The sequence below is a fragment of the Nannospalax galili genome, unplaced genomic scaffold, assembly GCF_000622305.1.
Source record: "Nannospalax galili isolate Female #2095 unplaced genomic scaffold, S.galili_v1.0 scaffold220, whole genome shotgun sequence".
Taxonomy (NCBI): domain Eukaryota; kingdom Metazoa; phylum Chordata; class Mammalia; order Rodentia; family Spalacidae; genus Nannospalax; species Nannospalax galili.
Genome location: NW_008347891.1, coordinates 593,695 through 613,498, shown reverse-complemented (window position 1 = coordinate 613,498; position 19,804 = coordinate 593,695). Strand labels below are relative to the sequence as shown.

Genomic DNA, 19,804 nt, shown 5'->3' with positions numbered 1-19,804 from the left:
AGGGGAACAGGATGCCCAAGGCAGTGTTGGGTGAGCATGTCAGACTCCCAGGGAATAGTGGGCAAGGCAGGGAGGTGGCCCCAAAGCCCAAGAGAAGGCTTGAGCTGTACAGGCATCTGGGCATCGGGAGTACCCATGACTGTTCTCTGTATTTAGTTTCTAGCTCATGGTTCTCTACTTTGGTGACCCGCAGAGCACCATGACCATATTTTTTATAGAAGGATTACTAAGCTTAGATTCTAGAAATGGGAAAACATGCACTGGACACTCATGAGCCCCCACTGAATCATGTTTCTGTGAAGATCTGCTTTTGTCCAGTCTTAAAAACATTACTTTTTAGGACTATCAGCTCTTCTTCATCTAGCAGCAATCAGTTGCCAACATTCTTTCAGATAAGATTGAGGTCTGCTGTTTGTTTTTCCAGTTCTATGCTGATTGTCCTAAAACAAGGGACTCTAGTTAGGCTGACTAGACTTAGTGGGCGGGCTTGCATTGGGGATTGGCTGGGGACACTGACAACCCAATGGGCCTTAACAGGGATGACTGAGTATATGGGCTCCAGTGGGGGGCGGTATGAGAGGGTGCCAGTGAGGATGGTGTTATTAAGATTGTTTGAGTTGGTCTGTATGAAATCCAAAAAAGTTCAATAAAAAAGAAAAAAGATATTACTTTTAATTTTTAACTTCCCAGACTGTGATTTTTGTCTCTAGAGGCTCAATTAAGTGCTTTACATTTTCTGCAGGGCACAGGCGAAGGCACACTGGGGCTGTGGAGAAGCAACAGAGAAATGGAAAACATCTTGGTGCTTGGGAATGGGAAATGTCCAAAATCTAAGGACCACATGTGAAGTCAAGACCATAGCTGGCCATCAAGGGAGGCAGGGAATCCGTTCTTGAGAATCAGTCCTCCCAAGACTAGAAACTGCAAATGACAGAAACCTCCTCTGTCCCCAGCATAAGCCCAACACAGAGGCAAAGTCACTGCCCTGCACAACCTGGGACCTTGGAGGGGGAGTTTGGGGGAGTGCAGTCACTCAGAGATGGCTGAAACTGTTGCCCAACATCAGGCAGTCCTCTGTCCTCCAATGTCCTCCGTCACCAACATACTGCCAGAGGAATGCATGGTTGAAGACCACAGCTCCAGACTCATGGGAGGGGCCACAGCTCCAGCTCACAAGAGGGGACCATAGCTTCAGGCTCTTGGGAGATAACCACAGCTCCAGGTTCACAGGAGGGGACCACAGGTCCAGGTTCCCTAGAGGGAACCACAACTCTAGCTCATGGGAGGGGACCACAGCTTCAGGCTTTTGAGAGACAACTGCAGCTCCAGGTTCACAGGAAAGGATCACAAGCTCCAGCTCTTGGGAGGGGACCATAGCTTCAGGTTCACAGGAGGTAACCATAGTTCCAGGCTCATGGAACTATTTCCATTATGCTGGGTCCTATTTTCCTGTCTCCATCACTCAGACCACGTGATAATACTTGTGGTTAATTAGAGCATTTTGATTTCTGTGTAGCAAACAGAGATAACAATTACTTGCTGGCTTGAATTTCTCACTAAAGGGACAGTCAGTATTGGAGAAAACCACTTTTGCTCAAGGTGACAGATGGATCAATGTTTTCTTTTCATGGCCAAGGATCTGGTGGGCTTCTTTGATGTCTGCTGTTTTCACATTTTTCTTTGTGATAGGGGGAAACAAGGGATTAGACATCTTACTAGAGTCACATTTTAGCCCTCTGAGCCATGAAGGTCATTTCCCACTGAAAACTCCCCACCACCAGTGTGCCCCAGGTCAGGTCATCGGGGAGCACAGAGTGGGGTCTGAGGTACACACAATGCTCCTCACCATCCTCAGCATCATCTTTGCTGTTCGCCTTCTTGGGCCATTTACCCCACAGCCTGTTGTGCCCACTTCTCAGCGTGCCCACAGCTGCTGCTGCCACCACTGCTCCTGTGCTTTTGGTTGCTTTTGTCCAGTCTTACTGCTAAAAACCTCCCAATGGATGCTCAAGTGGCTGAATATCTTTTACAAAAGAGAAATAATAGATGATAAAATTACTGGTGAAGAAAAAGAAATCCCAATTTGTAAAAGATTGTAATGCTGTGTTATTCCGAGTGTTTTTATCTAGTCCATTTTACTGAAGACCTTTAGGTCCTAGGATGTGGCTCAGTTGGTAGAGTCCTTTTCTAGCATGCACAAAGCTATGGGGTATGATCCCTAGGACCACCTATACCACGCATGGTAGTACATATCTGTAATCCCAGCACTTGGGAGACAGGAGGATCAGAAATTCAAGGTCATCCTTGGGTACATAGGGAATGAAGCTAGCCTGGGCTACATGATACACTGGCTCAAAAATAGACATTAGATAAGTAGGTACATTTATTATGCTTAAATATTAGACCTAGAATTTGTTGTTTAACCTGTTTGAAAAATGTGGCAATTTGTGTTAGTTGTATTGCCCTGGCTGGACTGGCTGCTGTGGGGCTGGAAGCCCAGTAGGATGATCTCACTGCAACTACTGCTGGTCTGATGGATAGCTCTTTTTAGGTTTCAGACATCCATCTCTGAACTTTAGAGGTGGCTTTAGTTCCCATGACAGTTGAAAGCTTTTGTTTTGCTATGTGGTTCGCGTTGATCAGACCCAAGCAAACTTGTAAGAATGTGAACCTTTGTGGTACATATGTTGAAGCAGATAGGATGCATCTCCATCTTCCTTCAGCTGAATTCTTGGAAATCAGTGGGAAAAGAGAAATGGGAATATTATTATTATTATTTTTTAATTTTGAGACAGGGTCTTGAAATTGATATGAAACCAAGGATGACTTTGGACTTTTGAGCCTCTGACACCAGAGTGCTGCGATCACATGTGTGTGCCACCATGCTTGGTTTATGTGATGCTGGGGATTGAGCCCAGGATTTTATGCATGCTAGGTAAGCAAGCTACCTACTGTACTGCACTCCATCTCCAGCCTCTAGAAATGGAGACTTCTGAAAAAAGAGCCCCTGCATACCCAAACATAGAGGAAAGTTATTTTAATCTGTGATATTACTAAGTCAGGACGGTTCCTTTCAAGACCATGGAGACACAGGGAATTAGGTCATGCAGTGAGGGCCTGCATCCTTTAGGTTTGAGCCAGTGAGCGCTACAAAGGCAGAGAGACCTGAAGGACTCTTGAGAAAAATCCCGGGCAGGATGCTGTGGATGGCTCAAATGTGATAGGCAAGAATGAAAAGACATTCTGAAATGCCGGCTCAAGTAAGGCATCCATGTGTGGAGGCAGGAAGTTCTGTTTTCATTTTCTTACTCCTGCGTGCCTTTCTTGAGCCCACTTCTTAAGGCACAAAAAAGGGAAGAAAAGGCCAAGGAGATGCCTGTGCTTGCAGGGTGAGTCACGGGGTGTGGTGGCCACGCTGCAACAGGAGCCATGTAGGGAAGTGGAGAGCAGTGAAGTCAGCACCATCCCCTTACAGCTTGCTTCACGCTTCATTTTCTTGAGGCTGTTGGGAAGGATGGGCATAGTTCTCAATCAGATCAGAAAGCAATTTATCTTCCTCTCCAAAGGGTGTGAGATGAGAAAAGGGGGAGGGACGGAGGGAGAACAGAAGACTGTTCATCCATCTTGCACTCTGGTATAATACCAGCAGTTAGCCTCCCTCCAAAATAGCGTGGGGTTTTTGATTTTTTTTATTATAAAATAATATACATTCATTATAAAAAGATGGGGGCAATGCAGTAGACCTGCATCACTGTGAAATCAAAGTAATCTGTCCTGTGGGTGATCCAGTCTCCCTTCAGGCATTTGTATGCACAAGTGCAAGCATACTTTATTCTTTTGCCTTTTTAGAGTTTCATAGGTGAGCCCTGTATTTACATCACTTCCATCCCTTCCTGTCCTCTTCCAACTCCTCCTCTGTGTCTCTCACTCACTTTCAATTCCTTGTTTTCTTCTTTGAGTACTATTGTTACACGTACATACATGCATACATTTATAAATCCGCACACACACGCATACACACAGTGCAGAGTCCACGTGTCTGTGTACTCCTCTTTTACACAAATCTAAAGTTTTCCATTTTTATTCATGGATTAAAATTTTAACTACACTTACTTCTTTGTTTTCTTTTTTCTTTTTGCTGTGTGTATGTGTGTGTACCTGTATGTCATGGCTCACACATGTGTGGAGGTCAGAGGACAACGTGCGGGAGTCAGTTCTTTCCTTCTACCCTGTGGGTCTGGGGATTAAGTTCAGACCCCCAGACTGGTGACAAGCGTCTTAACTCACTGAGTCATTTCGCTCACTGCTCTCATAGATGTTTTAAAATGTCTCCTCTTTGTTCAGTGGGTGCTGAACTCCATGAAGCTTGAGGTCTGAGATAAACTACAGCACAAGCAGACACTGTGAGTAGAGATCATCCGAGGATTGGAACCCAGCTCTTTTCCTTTATTGGCCTTGCGATGGCAGCTTCTTTCCTTAGCTTCTTGTCTGTGAGGTGGGGGATGAGGACCTGTGTCTCCTGGTGCTGTGGTGAGGACTAGATCAGACACAAAGCACAGAGAGAGTGCCTGGAGCAGCAGATGTCATGGCCTGTGAACTTCAGGATGAGTTGATTTACCTTTGAGTGTGAGTTCCAAGCATGGAGAAAGCCCCTCTTCTGCTGGTGCAGATGCAGAGCTGGGACTCACTGAACTACCTGCCTCTTACCTCTACCTTTGCCATCCATCAGTGATGTTGGTATTTCCCTCAGGCTGTCTGTTTTCTGTTTCTTGTGGAGATTCACAAAGCATTCGACATTGGTAATTACTTTTACTCCTCTTTTACACAAATCTAAAGTTTTCCATTTTTATTCATGGATTAAAATTTTAACTACACTTCTTTGTTTTCTTTTTTTCTTTTTGCTGTGTGTATGTGTGTGTACCTGTATGTCATAGCACAAATCTAAAGTTTTCCATTTTTATTCATGGATTAAAATTTTAACTACACTTACTTCTTTGTTTTCTTTTTTCTTTTTGCTGTGTGTATGTGTGTGTACCTGTATGTCATGGCTCACACATGTGTGGAGGTCAGAGGACAACGTGCGGGAGTCAGTTCTTTCCTTCTACCCTGTGGGTCTGGGGATTAAGCTCAGACCCCCAGACTGGTGACAAGCGTCTTAACTCACTGAGTCATTTCGCTCACTGCTCTCATAGATGTTTTAAAATGTCTCCTCTTTGTTCAGTGGGTGCTGAACTCCATGAAGCTTGAGGTCTGAGATAAACTACAGCACAAGCAGACACTGTGAGTAGAGATCATCCGAGGATTGGAACCCAGCTCTTTTCCTTTATTGGCCTTGCGATGGCAGCTTCTTTCCTTAGCTTCTTGTCTGTGAGGTGGGGGATGAGGACCTGTGTCTCCTGGTGCTGTGGTGAGGACTAGATCAGACACAAAGCACAGAGAGAGTGCCTGGAGCAGCAGATGTCATGGCCTGTGAACTTCAGGATGAGTTGATTTACCTTTGAGTGTGAGTTCCAAGCATGGAGAAAGCCCCTCTTCTGCTGGTGCAGATGCAGAGCTGGGACTCACTGAACTACCTGCCTCTTACCTCTACCTTTGCCATCCATCAGTGATGTTGGTATTTCCCTCAGGCTGTCTGTTTTCTGTTTCTTGTGGAGATTCACAAAGCATTCGACATTGGTAATTACTTTCTTCTTGGGAGTTTCATACACCTGTACAATGAAATAAGCTCATATACATCCCTCACTTTCCCTTTTGACTTCCCTTGTATCCCCCCAATACCTCCCCCACCTCCAACTTTTCTTCTTTTTTTCTTTCTTTTTGTTGATAGCCCACTAAGCCCAATTGGTGTTGCTCATATTTGCGTAGCTGGGAGGGTGGGGGTCAGCCATTGAGACATTTTATCTTTCAGGTTTTTAGCTTTGGGATATGCAGTCAGAGAAAATGCAGATAATAGATATTTTAGTAGAGTCCCTGAGCAGGGATTGAATTTGTTATTATCTCACAAGGCACATTATTATAAGTCTAAAGTCAGGAGTGGGCACATACATCCACATATGCCTGGGCACACACATGCACACACACACACACACACACACACACGTACACACTGTGAACCTACCCCCACACTGTTCCATGCTGCTCAAACACTTTGCTTTTGAAGGCTACAGGAGCTGGAGAGTTCTCCATGAGTCACCTTTTCTTGTCTTTCTCTGCAGGAACACACTGCGAACTGTACAAGGATCCCTGTGCTAACGTCAGCTGTCTGAACGGAGGCACCTGCGACAGTGAGGGTCTGAATGGCACGTGTGTCTGTGCACCAGGATTCACAGGTGAGCGATCCACAAGGGAGTTTTCAAATTCACCACACAGTCCCTGCAGTCACAGAGGTTAGACAGCCCCAGGCCTTCCTCCGTGAATGATTGCAAGGTAGCAATACCATTGTTTTGGTTGGATGAGATCTGTTTTAAAACAGTATCTATCTGTGTTGTCATTAAACCAGACTCTTCCAAAGTCAGAATTTGTCCCTTAGATTTGCTGAGACTGCCATCACTGTACATTTCCAGGCTGAAGCTTTGAAGCATGAGCTATGAGCCGTTATGTGAACACTTGAAAGTGTTAGTGTTAATGTAAGTCCAAAGGGGACAGGAAGGATCAAGGGCATCTTCTGTGCAAACTCCATTTAGATACTACATTTATTTTTATAGAATGGTGTCAAAGCAATAGAATTTTGAAAACTACAGACAATTGGTTGCAGTGGGAGGGAAGGGTTGGGGGTCGAATGGGAGTGCAGAGACAGACTAGAGTGGGTAGGCAGGAGTGGGCTTGGAGAGTTGGGGGGTATATGGGCTGGGTTCACTGGGCGATGTCAGTTGCTTTTGAACACTGTTAAGGAATTGCTTGTAGATTGGGGAATCCAGGGAAAGTGATCTGCCTCCTAGTCCCTGCTTCCATGAACTTAGTCAGCTTGCAAATCTCTGAAAGCTGAAGTGAAATGTTATATGGATGTGTGTGCTGAGGGGAGGTCCTCAAGTTTATATCGGATTCTCAGAGGAACTCTGAAATCAAGGGAGACCAAAAGTTTTGGAAGCTAAAGAAAAAGAAGGTGAAGGGCTGGGGCCGTAGCTTAGCAAAGAGCTGTGCGAGTATGAAGTCCTGAGTTTGAGGCCCTAGAACCCACATGGAAACGGTGTGTCATGGCGTGCTTGCAATCCCAGGACTGGGGAGTTGGGGCTGGGCAAGACCCTGGAGCTTGCTACCCAGCCAGCCCAGCCTATTTGGCAACTCGAGGCCAGTGGGAAACCCTGCCTCCGAAAACAAGGTGGGTCGTTCCTGAAATAACACTTGAGGTTGTCCTCTGGCCTCCAAAGCATGAGCACACATGGAGCAGGCACATCTGCACACACATGTGGATCTATATGTACACGAACACACACAATACCCACGTGTATACAAAAAGAAAACTAAAACATTTTGTTAAATCAACAAAGGCAGAGGAGGATCTGGTAATGTGGGCAGAGGTGGCTGCATGTAAAGCAGTAGGCAGGTGCTCCCTAGAGAAACACAGCCGTCCTTTGTGCTGGTCAGTGCCTTGCCTCCAGCTGGGCCACAGTGGCTACCTCCAACTCTAGAGCATTTCACAGTGTCTAACGCCAGTCCATCCCGGGGAAGCCTTGTCCAGGCCCTTAGGCAAGGTTCTAACAGTCATGAGGATGAAGAAATTTCCTTCTAATCATCCTTCAATTTATCTATGTCACGCCCTGTGTTTTCCTTTAGGGTTTTCCTGGGACTGAGAAGTGGGCTTGCTCCAGAAAGTGGCTCACAGATACTTTTGTTTAGTTGGTGGTTTATAAACACACAGAGACATACATCAGTAGAGGTCAAACATGTACTGGGGACACTGCCTTGGTTTTTGTATCTGTTTTGACAATAGTAATAAAAGAACAGGGGGAAATTAGAAAATATAAAATTATTGAAAGAACTCACCAGTTAACATTGCTCTGATAGGAAAGAATATTATTAATATTTTCATGCATTTTGATATCTAAGGATTTTCCTCAAGGTCTGGGTGTAGCATATGACGTACATTGTATATATGTACAGATCTGAACACAAATGGAATCATACCACCCATTCTGTTTTGAATCCTATTTAAATTTTTATTTATCTATTTATTTTTACTGTATGTGTATGTGCATTTTGCTGGCATGTAAGTGCATCACATACATGTAGTGTATGTATATATATATATATATATAGTTTCCATATGAAGAATTATACATTTTTATTTAATTATTTTTAGAAATTTCGTGTGTGTATCTGTGTGTGGGGATATACATGCAAGTGCAGACACCCTTTGAGGCCAGAAGAGGGCCTGGAATTATAGGCAGTGTGTATTGCTCAACATGAAGGAACTGAACTAGGGTCCTCTGCAAGAGCCGTATGCACCCTTAAGTGCTGAGCCGTCTTTCTAGCCTCATGCCTTTATTTCTCTTAAAATCATTTTATTGGTTGCCTTGTAGCTCAAACTATGGCATATTATAATTTATTTTAAGTTCATTTTCAATTTGAGCTTTGGCACTTAAGAACTTTTTTGTATTATAACAACACTGAAAGGAATGTTTTTATACGTATATTTTTATACTTGCCTCACTATTTTTTGGTACAATTTCCTTGGAATATAACTTCAGGGATCTAGGAGAACAGATTCTTACTTACATATTATATTCTCCAAGGAAAAAATGAAAACTAATGTGTGCCAACTTTCACACCTAGTGACATGACATCTGTTTCCTTGTCTTGACACACATATTTTGGAGTTGTCGTCCTTGTAGACAGTAGTAGTATTTTTACTGTTGCTTTAATTTGTAAGTCCGATGCCTAAGGAGTTGAAAATATAAAAATACATTTAAAATAAAAATATATTTAAAATATAAAAATATAGTTTGTCATTTGAATAGCTCAGTTATTTCCTCTATCATTTGCCTTTCAAACGTCTATTAGGTATTTTACTATATGTATACATGTATATACATAAGGTATTTCAGTTTTACATAATTAAATCTTGTTTTTTCTTTTGGTTTCTTCTTTGATCTATCAAGGCTTTATTAATAGTGTCCTGTATCCTGCAGGGGTTAGTTTTATGCATGTAGATCTTTAATCCATTTGAAATTTATTTTGGTATCTTCTGGGAGAAAAGATGGAGCCTTTACTCTGGAATATTTGGCAACCCTTCCTCTGTCAGAGGTCTCAGGCACACCTCACCTCACAGATCCTCCTTTCCTTTCTATTTGCTACCTCCTCAAATGGTATTGCTACCACTATACATTGTTCTGGTTGGAAACTGGGGAATAATTTTAATCCTCTCTTTTCCTTCCTGTTTACCTGCATTCAGCTACCAAGGATTCATGAAGCCCTTTTACCCTAAAACCAACTACCAAGGAGTACTAAAGTGCTCTAAGTTTCTCTCAGTACAGAATCATCAGGCTGCCTCTGCTTCTGATCTTACTCCAGGGCAAACCCTCCCAGGTCTCCTCTCTGCTTATCTCCACCCATTTCCCACATGGCCAAGTTCAGATGCAATGATAATCTGATCTTGTCACTTTCTACTTAAAATCATTGATTAGCATTTTATTTTGGCCTGGTCCTCAAGACCTGATTGTTCTGGTATCTTCCAACCTTCCCAGCCTTATTCTAGTTCCCTCTGCATGCAGGAGTCCTGAACACCCTACTTTCCAACATAGGACTGTTCTTGGTCACGTTATCTGACTCCGCTTCCTTTGCAGTCTCCTTCTAAGTCACTATATACATAAACACTCAGTCGGCAAGCCCAGCTGTAGATGGAGGCAGCAAGATCACAAGTTCAAGGTCATCCTTGGATGCATAGCACTGCCTTGCTATGCGTAGCCCTTCCTTTCCCTCTAGTGAGGCTGTTCTGTCAAGAGCTACCTCGTCTTTCATGGGATCTTCCAACTCGACATTCTCTGATTTTTTTTCTGTTGAAAATTTACATAAGTAGTTGAAAAGACTATCTTTCCTTTTTTGAACTGCTTTTGAACCTTTGTCAAAAATCAATTGGTCACATTTGTGTGACTCTGTTTTGGGTCCCTTGTTCTTTTTCATTGATTTCCATTGATTCGTTGTCTGTTCGTTTGCCAGCACAGCTCAGCCTTGGAACTGAAATCTTTTGTAGCCATGTGACTCTTGAAAGTGGGCAGAGTGACTCCCACCACTCTACCCAGTCCACCCCCTTTTCTCCAAACTTGTTTGGATGCTGGTCGTTGTGTGTTAAGATGGTAAGTCATTAGACTATTTTTAAAAAAGTGCTGATCTTTGTGGCAGGTAGGTCACGAATCAGTCCGACTGAACTTTTCTTATTTTGCTTTGACCCTCTACTACTGTGGTAGTTGTGACCTGCTGCTAAGCTGGGACCTTTTGTGTCTTTGCAGTAGGAACATGGAACCTTGAATCCCCCCTAGTACCCTGTGAGATTGGAGGCTGTTTGTCTTTCATCTTTTTTGCCAGATCCCTAGAGTTTCCATTTATAGACACTATTATGCCAACTCCAGGAAGACAGCATTGCTCTAGATGACAGAGTATTTCATGTGTTTTGTCTGAGGGGATCTGTTTTCTGTAGTGGCATCCCCTGCCTATGGTCTTGGCCTCCACTGTGTTCAAGATTGGCTGCCAGAGGAAGTCAAGGGTGGCTGTGGCGCTCAGTGGCCTGTTTCCCCTCTTGCAGCCACGCTGTCCAGTCTTGTTGCCTGGTGTCTACTTCTTAAAAGTGTTTTATTTTTTTCATATATTTATTCAGTCATCTAGTTGTTTATAGGGAAGGACAGGACAGAGTTCATTTATTTCACTGTGGTAGAAAAAATTCCACAGAATTTTTTTGAGACTTGATTCACCTGCAAGAAAATATTTATGCAGTGTGAAGACACTGGGGCTGAAGCCATGGTCCAGGGCCTGTGAAACCCTCAATTTTATGGTTGCCAGAATTGTCACCCAGGCCTTTCCGTGTGGACTCCGTACTAACAGTAATGACTGCATGTTTTCTGTTGTTTCAATTTTCCTTATTTACTCAAGGAAAGCATTCAGAATTAACATGATTATAGTCTTCCACAAGTACTACCCAAAGTATCTACTGTCTAGATTGGTTTTTAGAAAGCTACAGATTGCAGACTGGGGAGGTGGCTCAGTTGGTAAAATGCCTGCCAGGAAATCTGAGTTTGGACCCTGTGCTGGATAGCTTTAGTGTCAACTTGACATACCTGGGTTGAGGGAGCCTCAATTGGGGAATTGCCTCCATTGGACTGGCCTGTCTATGGGGCATCTTCTTGATTATTGAGTGAAATGGGTGGGCCCAGCCTAGTATAGGCAGTGCCACCCTTGAGCAGGTTGTTCTGTATTGTATAAGAAAGCAGGCTGAGCAGGGGCCAGGGGAGCAAGCCAGTAAGCAGTGGCCTGTTCTCCAGCTCCTGCCTCCAGGTTCCTGCCCTGAGTTCCTACCTTGGGCTCCCTGATGAACTGTGACCCAGGAGATGTTAGATAAATAAACCTTTTCCTCCCCAAGTTGGTAGTGGTCAGAGTGTTTTGTCCCAGCAATGAAGAAACTAGGACAGACCCCTTCCCCCATGGACCACTCCGTCTACAGAACCTTCCCATATTCCTACCAGCAGTGTTTGACACAGCTGAAGTCTCAGATTGAGAGCTGAGTGGAAATGTAGGTGTGCTATTCTACAGAATTGGCCCTGCAGTGCCCATCTCAGGGTTGGGAACTGGGCTCCAGGACCCTGCCAGCATTCAGAGGATGCACCAGGGATGTCTAGTGAGTGGCCTGGAGTTGATATCATTGGCATTTAATTCTCAATGGAGCCTTAAGGACACTATGGTGGCAGAGGCCAGAATGACATGGGCTTGGCACCCTCTCTGGAGGGTGCCAAGGATGATGAATCTTAAACATTTGATAAATGTCTAAAGAAAGAGTTTTTCCTATTTTTTCTGCCATCTTTATTTTTTACCTAAGACCTTCGAATCTAGTGGGTCCTCCAAACAGACAGTTTCAGGCACATGAGACTCTCCCTAACCCCGTTAGAGCCCCTTAGGGGTAGGGTGGCTCTGAGGCCAGAATGTGGCTTTCACTTTGAGTGGACAGGACTGACAGCTTTAGAACTGTTTCACAGAGCTCAGGAAATTAGAAGGGTGTGGCATTGAGCAAGTGGGACTTTTGGTTTTGCCAGACTGTAAAGGTTGGGAAGAGCCAGGCCATTTCTGTTGCTGTTGCTGCTCATTTCAAAATTCTCAGTGTCCGGATTGCCAGCTAAGGAAAGCTGTTATTTAGTAAATATTTCAGTGAAGGCTGTCTTCCTGAATGGTTGGAAAGTGCTACTGATACATTAATCTGTCAAAGAGTTTGATTCTGTCCTTCAGCATTTTCTCAGAACATTCCAATTTATATGTCTCTACAACCGGTCCACCATGTAATGCCATTTGTGATGGTGCGGCTCATACCCCTCTTCACTCAGAGTGATCACCCCACTGATACACAAAGACCACGTTTTAAATAGGTCAGCATGAGTCAATCAATTTCGTCTGTCCTATTGATGTCAATTGCTGTATTTATTGCAAGCAACAAATTCACTCCGACACAGCTGAATTATAATCAACCTAGGATGACCTAGAAGTAGTAACTCTTTTGTTCAACAGATTGTATTTGAAAGATGAAATAGTCAGAAAGAAGTCGGGCACATAAGGAATGTGAAATGGAACAGAGAGGAAATGTTGCAGTGTAAGATTTTTTCTTCTGAGGTGGTCTGTGAGTGGCATATGGCAACTTTATGAACACAAGGAAAACCAATACTAACTAGAAAAGCAATTTAATGCTAAATAAATCTGAAAGTAATTACCTGCATCTACTGAAATATTGTTTTCTGAAGACAGGAACAAAATATTTGGTTTTGCTCTTAGTTGACTATAATGGCAGTAATAGCTTTGTTTCTCATCCCTTTCTGCATTTTCTAAGCAAATGAGGGCTTATTTTGAAAAATTCTTTCTTGCTTTTTTTTGACTCATGAGATTACCTCAGTGTGAAATACCCTCTTCAGCCTGATGAGAGGCCCTCAGAAGCATATTCATCTTGTATTAACTCATTGTGATAGCTGTCAAATCATTTGAGGGTGTCTTTGTTCATGAAACTTTTGCTAACAAGCTATTTCTTAGAAGTGGGTATTTGGATCATAGTAACATCAGCCCTGCATTCTGCCCTGTATTCTTACAACAGGTTCTGTGAGGCAGGCATACCCAGGATGTTGGGTCTCACCAGAGTCAGGAGCTTGAGGTCTCTGTCTTCTCGTGGGAGAAGGACAGACTGGTGTGGATGTAAGCATCCTTTGGTTCACTCTTTCCCAGGGAGGGTTGTGTCAGAATTGGAATAGCTCATGTTCTATAACTGTCACTCTTTAGGTGGGTCTAGTGCTCTTTGTGAGATTTTCAGTTCCTCCTTCTCTTCATATGCAAGCATCTGGAAGGATTAGAATCAGTTTTCACAATCGACTTGAGCTGCGTGAACAACCGTGTCCATTAAAGAGCCAGTGTCCAGTCTAGCATACTCAAACATAGTTAGCTACAAAATAATCATAAACTGAGTGTTCAGCTTTCCAGGGTTTCAGAAAAATATATGACATTGAACTGCTGACTCCAAAATAAATAGACTTTAATAAAACCAGGAACCTCAATTTGCCTTTCAGATCAACCTCAGACGGTTTATTCAAATGTGGGAATTAACTTCAGGTAAACCCTTCATGGGCTCAAGGAGAGATTCTTCTTACCAGTGCCTTTTCTGAAACTGGCAACTTGACTCTGGTTACGATCGCCAGCCTCTTGGTTCTGAAAGACATGAGTTCGAAGATACAGGTGGGGCCATTTCACTGCCACTTTTCTTTATCTCCGTAGGTGAAGAGTGTGACATTGACATCAACGAATGTGACAGCAACCCTTGCCATCATGCTGGAACCTGCTTGGACCAGCCCAATGGTTATACCTGCCACTGCCCTCATGGCTGGGTGGGAGCAAACTGTGAGATACGTAAGTATTTCAGCTGTGGGGTAGTTAGTATGGCATTTTCCATCAGCAAGAAGAAGAGGCCAACTGTGGCTAGAGAACCCCCACATCACTATGAGGCCCACAGAGACCACCAGAGTTGTCCCTGTCCCCTGAGTCTGAGTAGTACCTCTGTCCACTGCTTCCTGCCACCCCGACTCCTTGAGACTGCTTCCAGCTCTCGTCTGGGGTGAGAGTCTTCAGAAGTCCTCCAGAGTTTACTGCTTTTTGGGAAGCCAAAATATGCTTTGCAGACAAGCATTAGAATCATATGCAAAAATGCAGCCTCCACACTGGAAATTTTAAAAAGCAACACAGAATTGGAATTTGCATTTGGGGTCTCAAGTGTCTTTGAACATAGTAGGGAAGTCCCTCCAGTTGCCAAGAGAAAAGTCCAGTGAGGATGAACTTAAAAGATGAAAAGCATTTGGGGCTGCTTTAAGCCAAGTATTGGGCTGTGGGTGAACTAGAAGTTTGAGTATGTCAGGATCAAGGCTTGATATACTAGTGCAATGCTTCGCTCAGGATGGAGGTAAAAATGACTGACACGGTGTTGTGTTCTCATCTGTTTTGGAAACTGCTGAATATTCAACATGAAAGGCATTTTCTTATTTAAATGAGGCAGGGAAGCTTCGGTTTCACAAATGAGGAAATTCAACCATGATGGTGGGGTGGGGTGGAGGTGGGGAGGTTTGCTTCATCTCCATTTCAGATGCTTCTGTGCCTGGGAGTGGTGCTCCAGAGCTTGCCTTCCTGCCCCTTCTTGCTCTGGACTCCATTCATTGATGGATAAAGTTACTTGGACTGGGGAGATGCTCAGTCAGAAAAGTGCTTGTTGCACAAGCATGAAGACCCAAATTTAGATCCTCAGCACACACATAAAATGCCAGGCGTGGTGGTATATGCTTTAATCCCAGTGCTCAGAAGGAGGAGAGAGGAGGATCCCTGGAGCTCACTGCCCTGCCAACCTGGCTGAATCTGTGAGCCCCAGGTCCCAGTGGGAGACCCTGTCTCAAAAACAAGGTGGCTAACTCCTAAGGAACAGCACCTGAGGTTGACATCTGGCCTCCATGCATGAGCACATATGTGTACCCATACACATGTAAACACTCAACCCACTCCTGTACACAAAAGAATAAATTATTATCTATCTAAGTTTGAGTGGATTAAGATCAATATATAAAATACACGTAGCCTTGTCTGCCTGCCTGCCTGCCTGCCTGTCTGTCTGTCTTGAGTTGACCTAACTGCTATGCCCACATAGCTTTGCTATATTGCATGACTAGGTTTACTAGTGGTTCTGCAGTGCCCATGACTGGGTGGGGTTGTTTGATTCTTAGTGTCTGAAGTGGGGGTGGGGATATTGGGAAACTCCTATCCACACATATGAAGCCCATTTGCTAACATCAGCTTGACCAATAACAAACATATTATCTGGCCCTTAACCTCCCACTTTGTCCTTGGTTCCCAGAATGAAAGGAAACAAGCTAATTATTTTTAATCCACCCCCTTTAACATTCCCACATGTTCCCGTACAGAATGGCCTTAGGAACAACCTCCTTGCTGGAGATTGGTAAGAAATGGAGGTAGGGAAGGTTCTGGTGGTAAGAGTACTAAAGGGAGCAGTTTGGTGATGGGACAGAGACACTCTAGGTTCACAGACCATGCTTCTTGCCCTGGCATGGCTCTTATTGGATGACCGCTGAACCTCAGTTTACTTTTCTATGACTTGGAGGATTTTCTATTAAGTTAGAAATTCTATGAAGTGGCAAATTTTGTTCATTGAAGGAAAAGTATTATCTAACTATAACTTAAAAATAATGTTTGTGAACGTAAATAAGTAGGGAAATATGGATGAAGAAATTTAGAAATGTGCAGAATGTTCTCAAAAATATTTGAAGAAAATTCAATGATAGGATAGAAAGAATAGTGTAAGTCTGACTTCCTTCCAGTGATGACAACATAGACAAAAGATACACTGACGCAGAATAACAGATCAAGGGTGCCTTCCAATCCCAGCTCTGTCATATTCTTGCCGTGTGTCCTGGGCAAGCAAAATGACCCCTGGAAGCTGGGTCTTTCTCATGTGTGATGACTTTGGGACCACCCAGACAATCCACAGTATACACTCTAGCTCAAGGTCCTTAATTTGATCAATCTGAAAATTCCATCTTTCCAAATAAGGTAGTATTCTGGGAGGGGGGAAAGTAGAATGTGGATAGTGGACATCTTTGAGTGATCACTACTATGCCTACCATCATACCCATGGCTAGTATCCCTATTTGTTGTTAAAAATTCTGTCATGCTAGTGGTGGGAATGGTAGCTGATACCTATAATCCCAGCACCTGAGAGACTGAAACAAGAGACTGTTGGGAGTTTGAGGCTAGCATGGGTTACATACTCAGTTCCAGGCCAGCCTGAGCTAGTGTGAGACCCTGTCTGAAACAAAACAAAATAAACAACAACACTCCCGCACCCCCCCCATACATGCATCATTTAGGGATCATTTGGGATCATTTTACTTGTCACAGCATTGTTCTAATTCTGATGAGAATTTGAATATACATGCCTAACACCAGTGGAGGGTGAGGATAGAGATAAAACACATGCTGTGCCAGGCTGGCCAGGTGGTTCCAGACCTCCTACCACTTGCCATGGTCAGAGGAAGTCGGTTAACCTCACAGGACCTCCGTTTCTTTGTTCATAAATGAAGGATTAATGACTTGAGTAGTGTTCATCCTTCTAGCTCTAGGATTACAGGATTTACTCTCAGAATAATATAGTTTTTCAGGAAGCAGCAATTGTAAGGCAGAGACTTTCTACTCCTTTTTCCCTTACAAGATATCACAGTAAGTTTACTGCTGTACATTGTAAAAGCTCCTTACGGTATATATGTGATACTTGTAAATATGGCATATATGCATATACTTAAAACTGAAGCCCCCATGGGAGGGGCTCACCAGGTGGAATGAATCAACTTTCTCGTCAGCCATCCCTAGAGATCCTAAAACCTCAACGGGACTTACATGCACATTAGTATCATTTTATCTGAAAGCTCATGCCTCTAATCCCAGCAGAGGGTCTCCCTGTATCCCCAGCTGGTTTGGCACTAACTATGTAGACCAGGCTGGCCTCAATCTCACAGAGATCTACCAGCCTCTGCCTCCCCAGTGCTGGGAATAAAGGTGTGCACTACCACACCTGGCTTTGTAGAATTTTAATAAAGGGAAACCATGCCTTTTTAGGAAAGGGAGAAACTCAAAAGTCCTTTAGCTATTTACAAAGCAATATGTTTTATATTATATCTGTTGGAGCTGTAACAATTTGTAGTTGGAGTTACAGCCAATGTCCTCAATGGTGCTAGGCCAGTTCCACATACTGAGTGATTGAATCTATGTTTTAAGTTTGAATTAACCCAGCTGCAGTTGAGAAGTAGCCAAGTAACCTGTCTTAGCTTTGTGCTTTCAACCTATCATCAGGGCTGCTTTGTTGTCAGGCACTGAATGCAGGGCCTGTGATGTAAAGATGAATGGAGAACCCGGCCTTTAGGAACCTGCGATCTGAGGGTAAGTCAGAGTGCATTGTGAGGGCTTGTACAGGAGCCTGCAGGCCTGGAGAAGGGCCAGAGAAGATGTGTAGATGAGCATCTTGCTCACTTTCCCACCTTTCACATAGATGGCATTTAGTAAAAGAGAAGAAATCCGTAAGAGGATTATGACAGTTTGAACGTTCCCAATAGACACTGAGCTTTTAAACACTTCATCACCTGGTGGTGCTGCTTGGGGAGGGTCATGGAACCTTTAGGAGGTTCCATGATGAACATGGGAGCCTGAAAAGGATGAGAAACTAAGAAAAAGAAAAAATATTGCCCCCACGTGGGAAAATGCAGACAGAATTAGGTAAATATATAAAGAGGAATATAATAACGTAAAACCCTCTAAATGCATAGTAGAAAGCGGTGAGGACGCTCACAAGGCTTACAAGAAAAAGAACAAAAGACAAAAGGGTGGATGCAGTGTTAGAGCAGCTTCTTTCTTGGCTCTTGAAAGTTGGAGACTGCCTGTTACATGCATGGGGGGGGTGAAGTTAAACTGGGAGCTCTTTTCTTGCTTACGGTTTATTTTGCTGTTGAGTCAGTACTGGGTCAGTGACTGACATCTGTCAGAGCCATCTTCAGGGTGGAAGCCTTTGTCCTTGTGTGCCAGGGTTCTCTGCTGGCCACATTTAGCTTTCCTTTCTATGGACTGGACACATTCCCTCAGCCTTTTGGGAATCCCCAGGTCACACCCCCTGGAGTGGCTACTGCTTTAGTTGGGAGTGTGGGAGCAACCGCAGCTCTGAGACTGTGTAGGCAGAGGACTTCCTGATGTTGATCATCCTTCCTGATGGGGCTGTGGGTATCATGCACACCCCTAGAACTTTAGAGTTCTTGGACCCGATAGCTGTGAATGACAGATATGTAGCTTTAGAGTTTAATCCACCCAATGGCCAGGCTCAGAGTGGTCAAGCCCCAGGTTCATTTTTAACTGATGAGCTCTGTTTTTAGCTACTAAAGGTGGGGCTGTTTCTCCCTATGCACTTCCCAGCCTGAACCAAGCCTCCTGCTGTCTGGACCCTTTGCCTTGCTGGTATCCTGCCCTCCTGCTCTCCAGAACAGTCTCTCAGGCACCCTCACCCAGGGGCTGTGTCGGCCAAACTGATACTCCCTGGCCTAGGGATGTTCTCTGATCTCAGGACCTCTAGGGTGGCTTAGATTTTTAACAATAGATTCTTTCTTAAGACGGTGTTGGGCTGCTGCCCACTAAGTCATAAGTGTGACAAAGGGGACTTCTCTCTACTGCTGACCCACCTGCCAGAGGAGCCCACACCATTTATTGAAGAGAATTTCTTTTCTTCACTGTTTTCTCTTGGCACAGACTGGAGAAAACAGAAATTAATCTAAGCACAGACGACCACTTTGACTTTGAAGTGAGCAGTGTTAGAAGCAGATGACCTGGTTTATACCTAGATGCTTCTATGTACTCTGCATAATCATGGACTAGTTGAGCCCTTGTACAGCCTCAGGTGCTTCCTACATAAAAGGGAGATGTCCACGTGTCTACCTCACAACATTCTAGGAGGAATAAATGAGCCAGCATCTGAAACGCTTACAGTTGTGCCCAGCAGAGACTGAACTGTCAATTCAAGTCAGCTACTATTAGTCAAAATAGAGGCCTAAACACCCAGGTGCAACTATCTGGCATCACCACTGGGGTACCTTAAAGACATCTCCAATTCGTTCTTTATGAAACAAAGCTTGGGACTGCCCACGTGTTCCTGGTCACTCTGAGGTGGTCCCTCCTCAGCCATGGCATCTCATGCATCCAACCACAGGAAAGTGAGCGAGGTGCTTGTCTTTCCCCCTCATGCCACAACCTAAGTCCACCTCTAACACGCACATTCTCTCTCTTCACTTCTCACTCTATCCTCCACCACCCCAAGCCAAGCCACCACCAGCTCTGCCCACACCAACATAGCTTCTCTACTCTCCCCTAAAAGCCTATCTTTACTGGAAGCCAGAAGCACCTTTGTGTGTGTGTGTGTGTGTGTGTGTGAGAGAGAGAGAGAGAGAGAGAGAGAGAGAGAGAGAGAGAGAGAAAGAGAAGAGATCATAGTCTCCCTCCAATCATGTCCAGGTCTATTAAAATATAAAGTCCCCCAAGAACAAAA

At 44.1% G+C, this 19,804-nt stretch overlaps 1 protein-coding gene across 2 annotated transcripts in view; it reads left to right on the top strand.

The window, feature by feature from the left end:
* Dner (delta/notch like EGF repeat containing) overlaps window positions 1-19,804 on the top strand; it is a 384,891-nt gene that overhangs the window by 351,757 nt on the left and 13,330 nt on the right. For both annotated transcript variants that reach the window (XM_008844457.3, XM_029568995.1), the window contains exons 10-11: window positions 6,216-6,329; window positions 13,948-14,079. In XM_008844457.3, coding sequence (XP_008842679.1) covers window positions 6,216-6,329; window positions 13,948-14,079 — 246 coding nt within the window. The remainder of the gene's footprint in view (window positions 1-6,215; window positions 6,330-13,947; window positions 14,080-19,804) is intronic.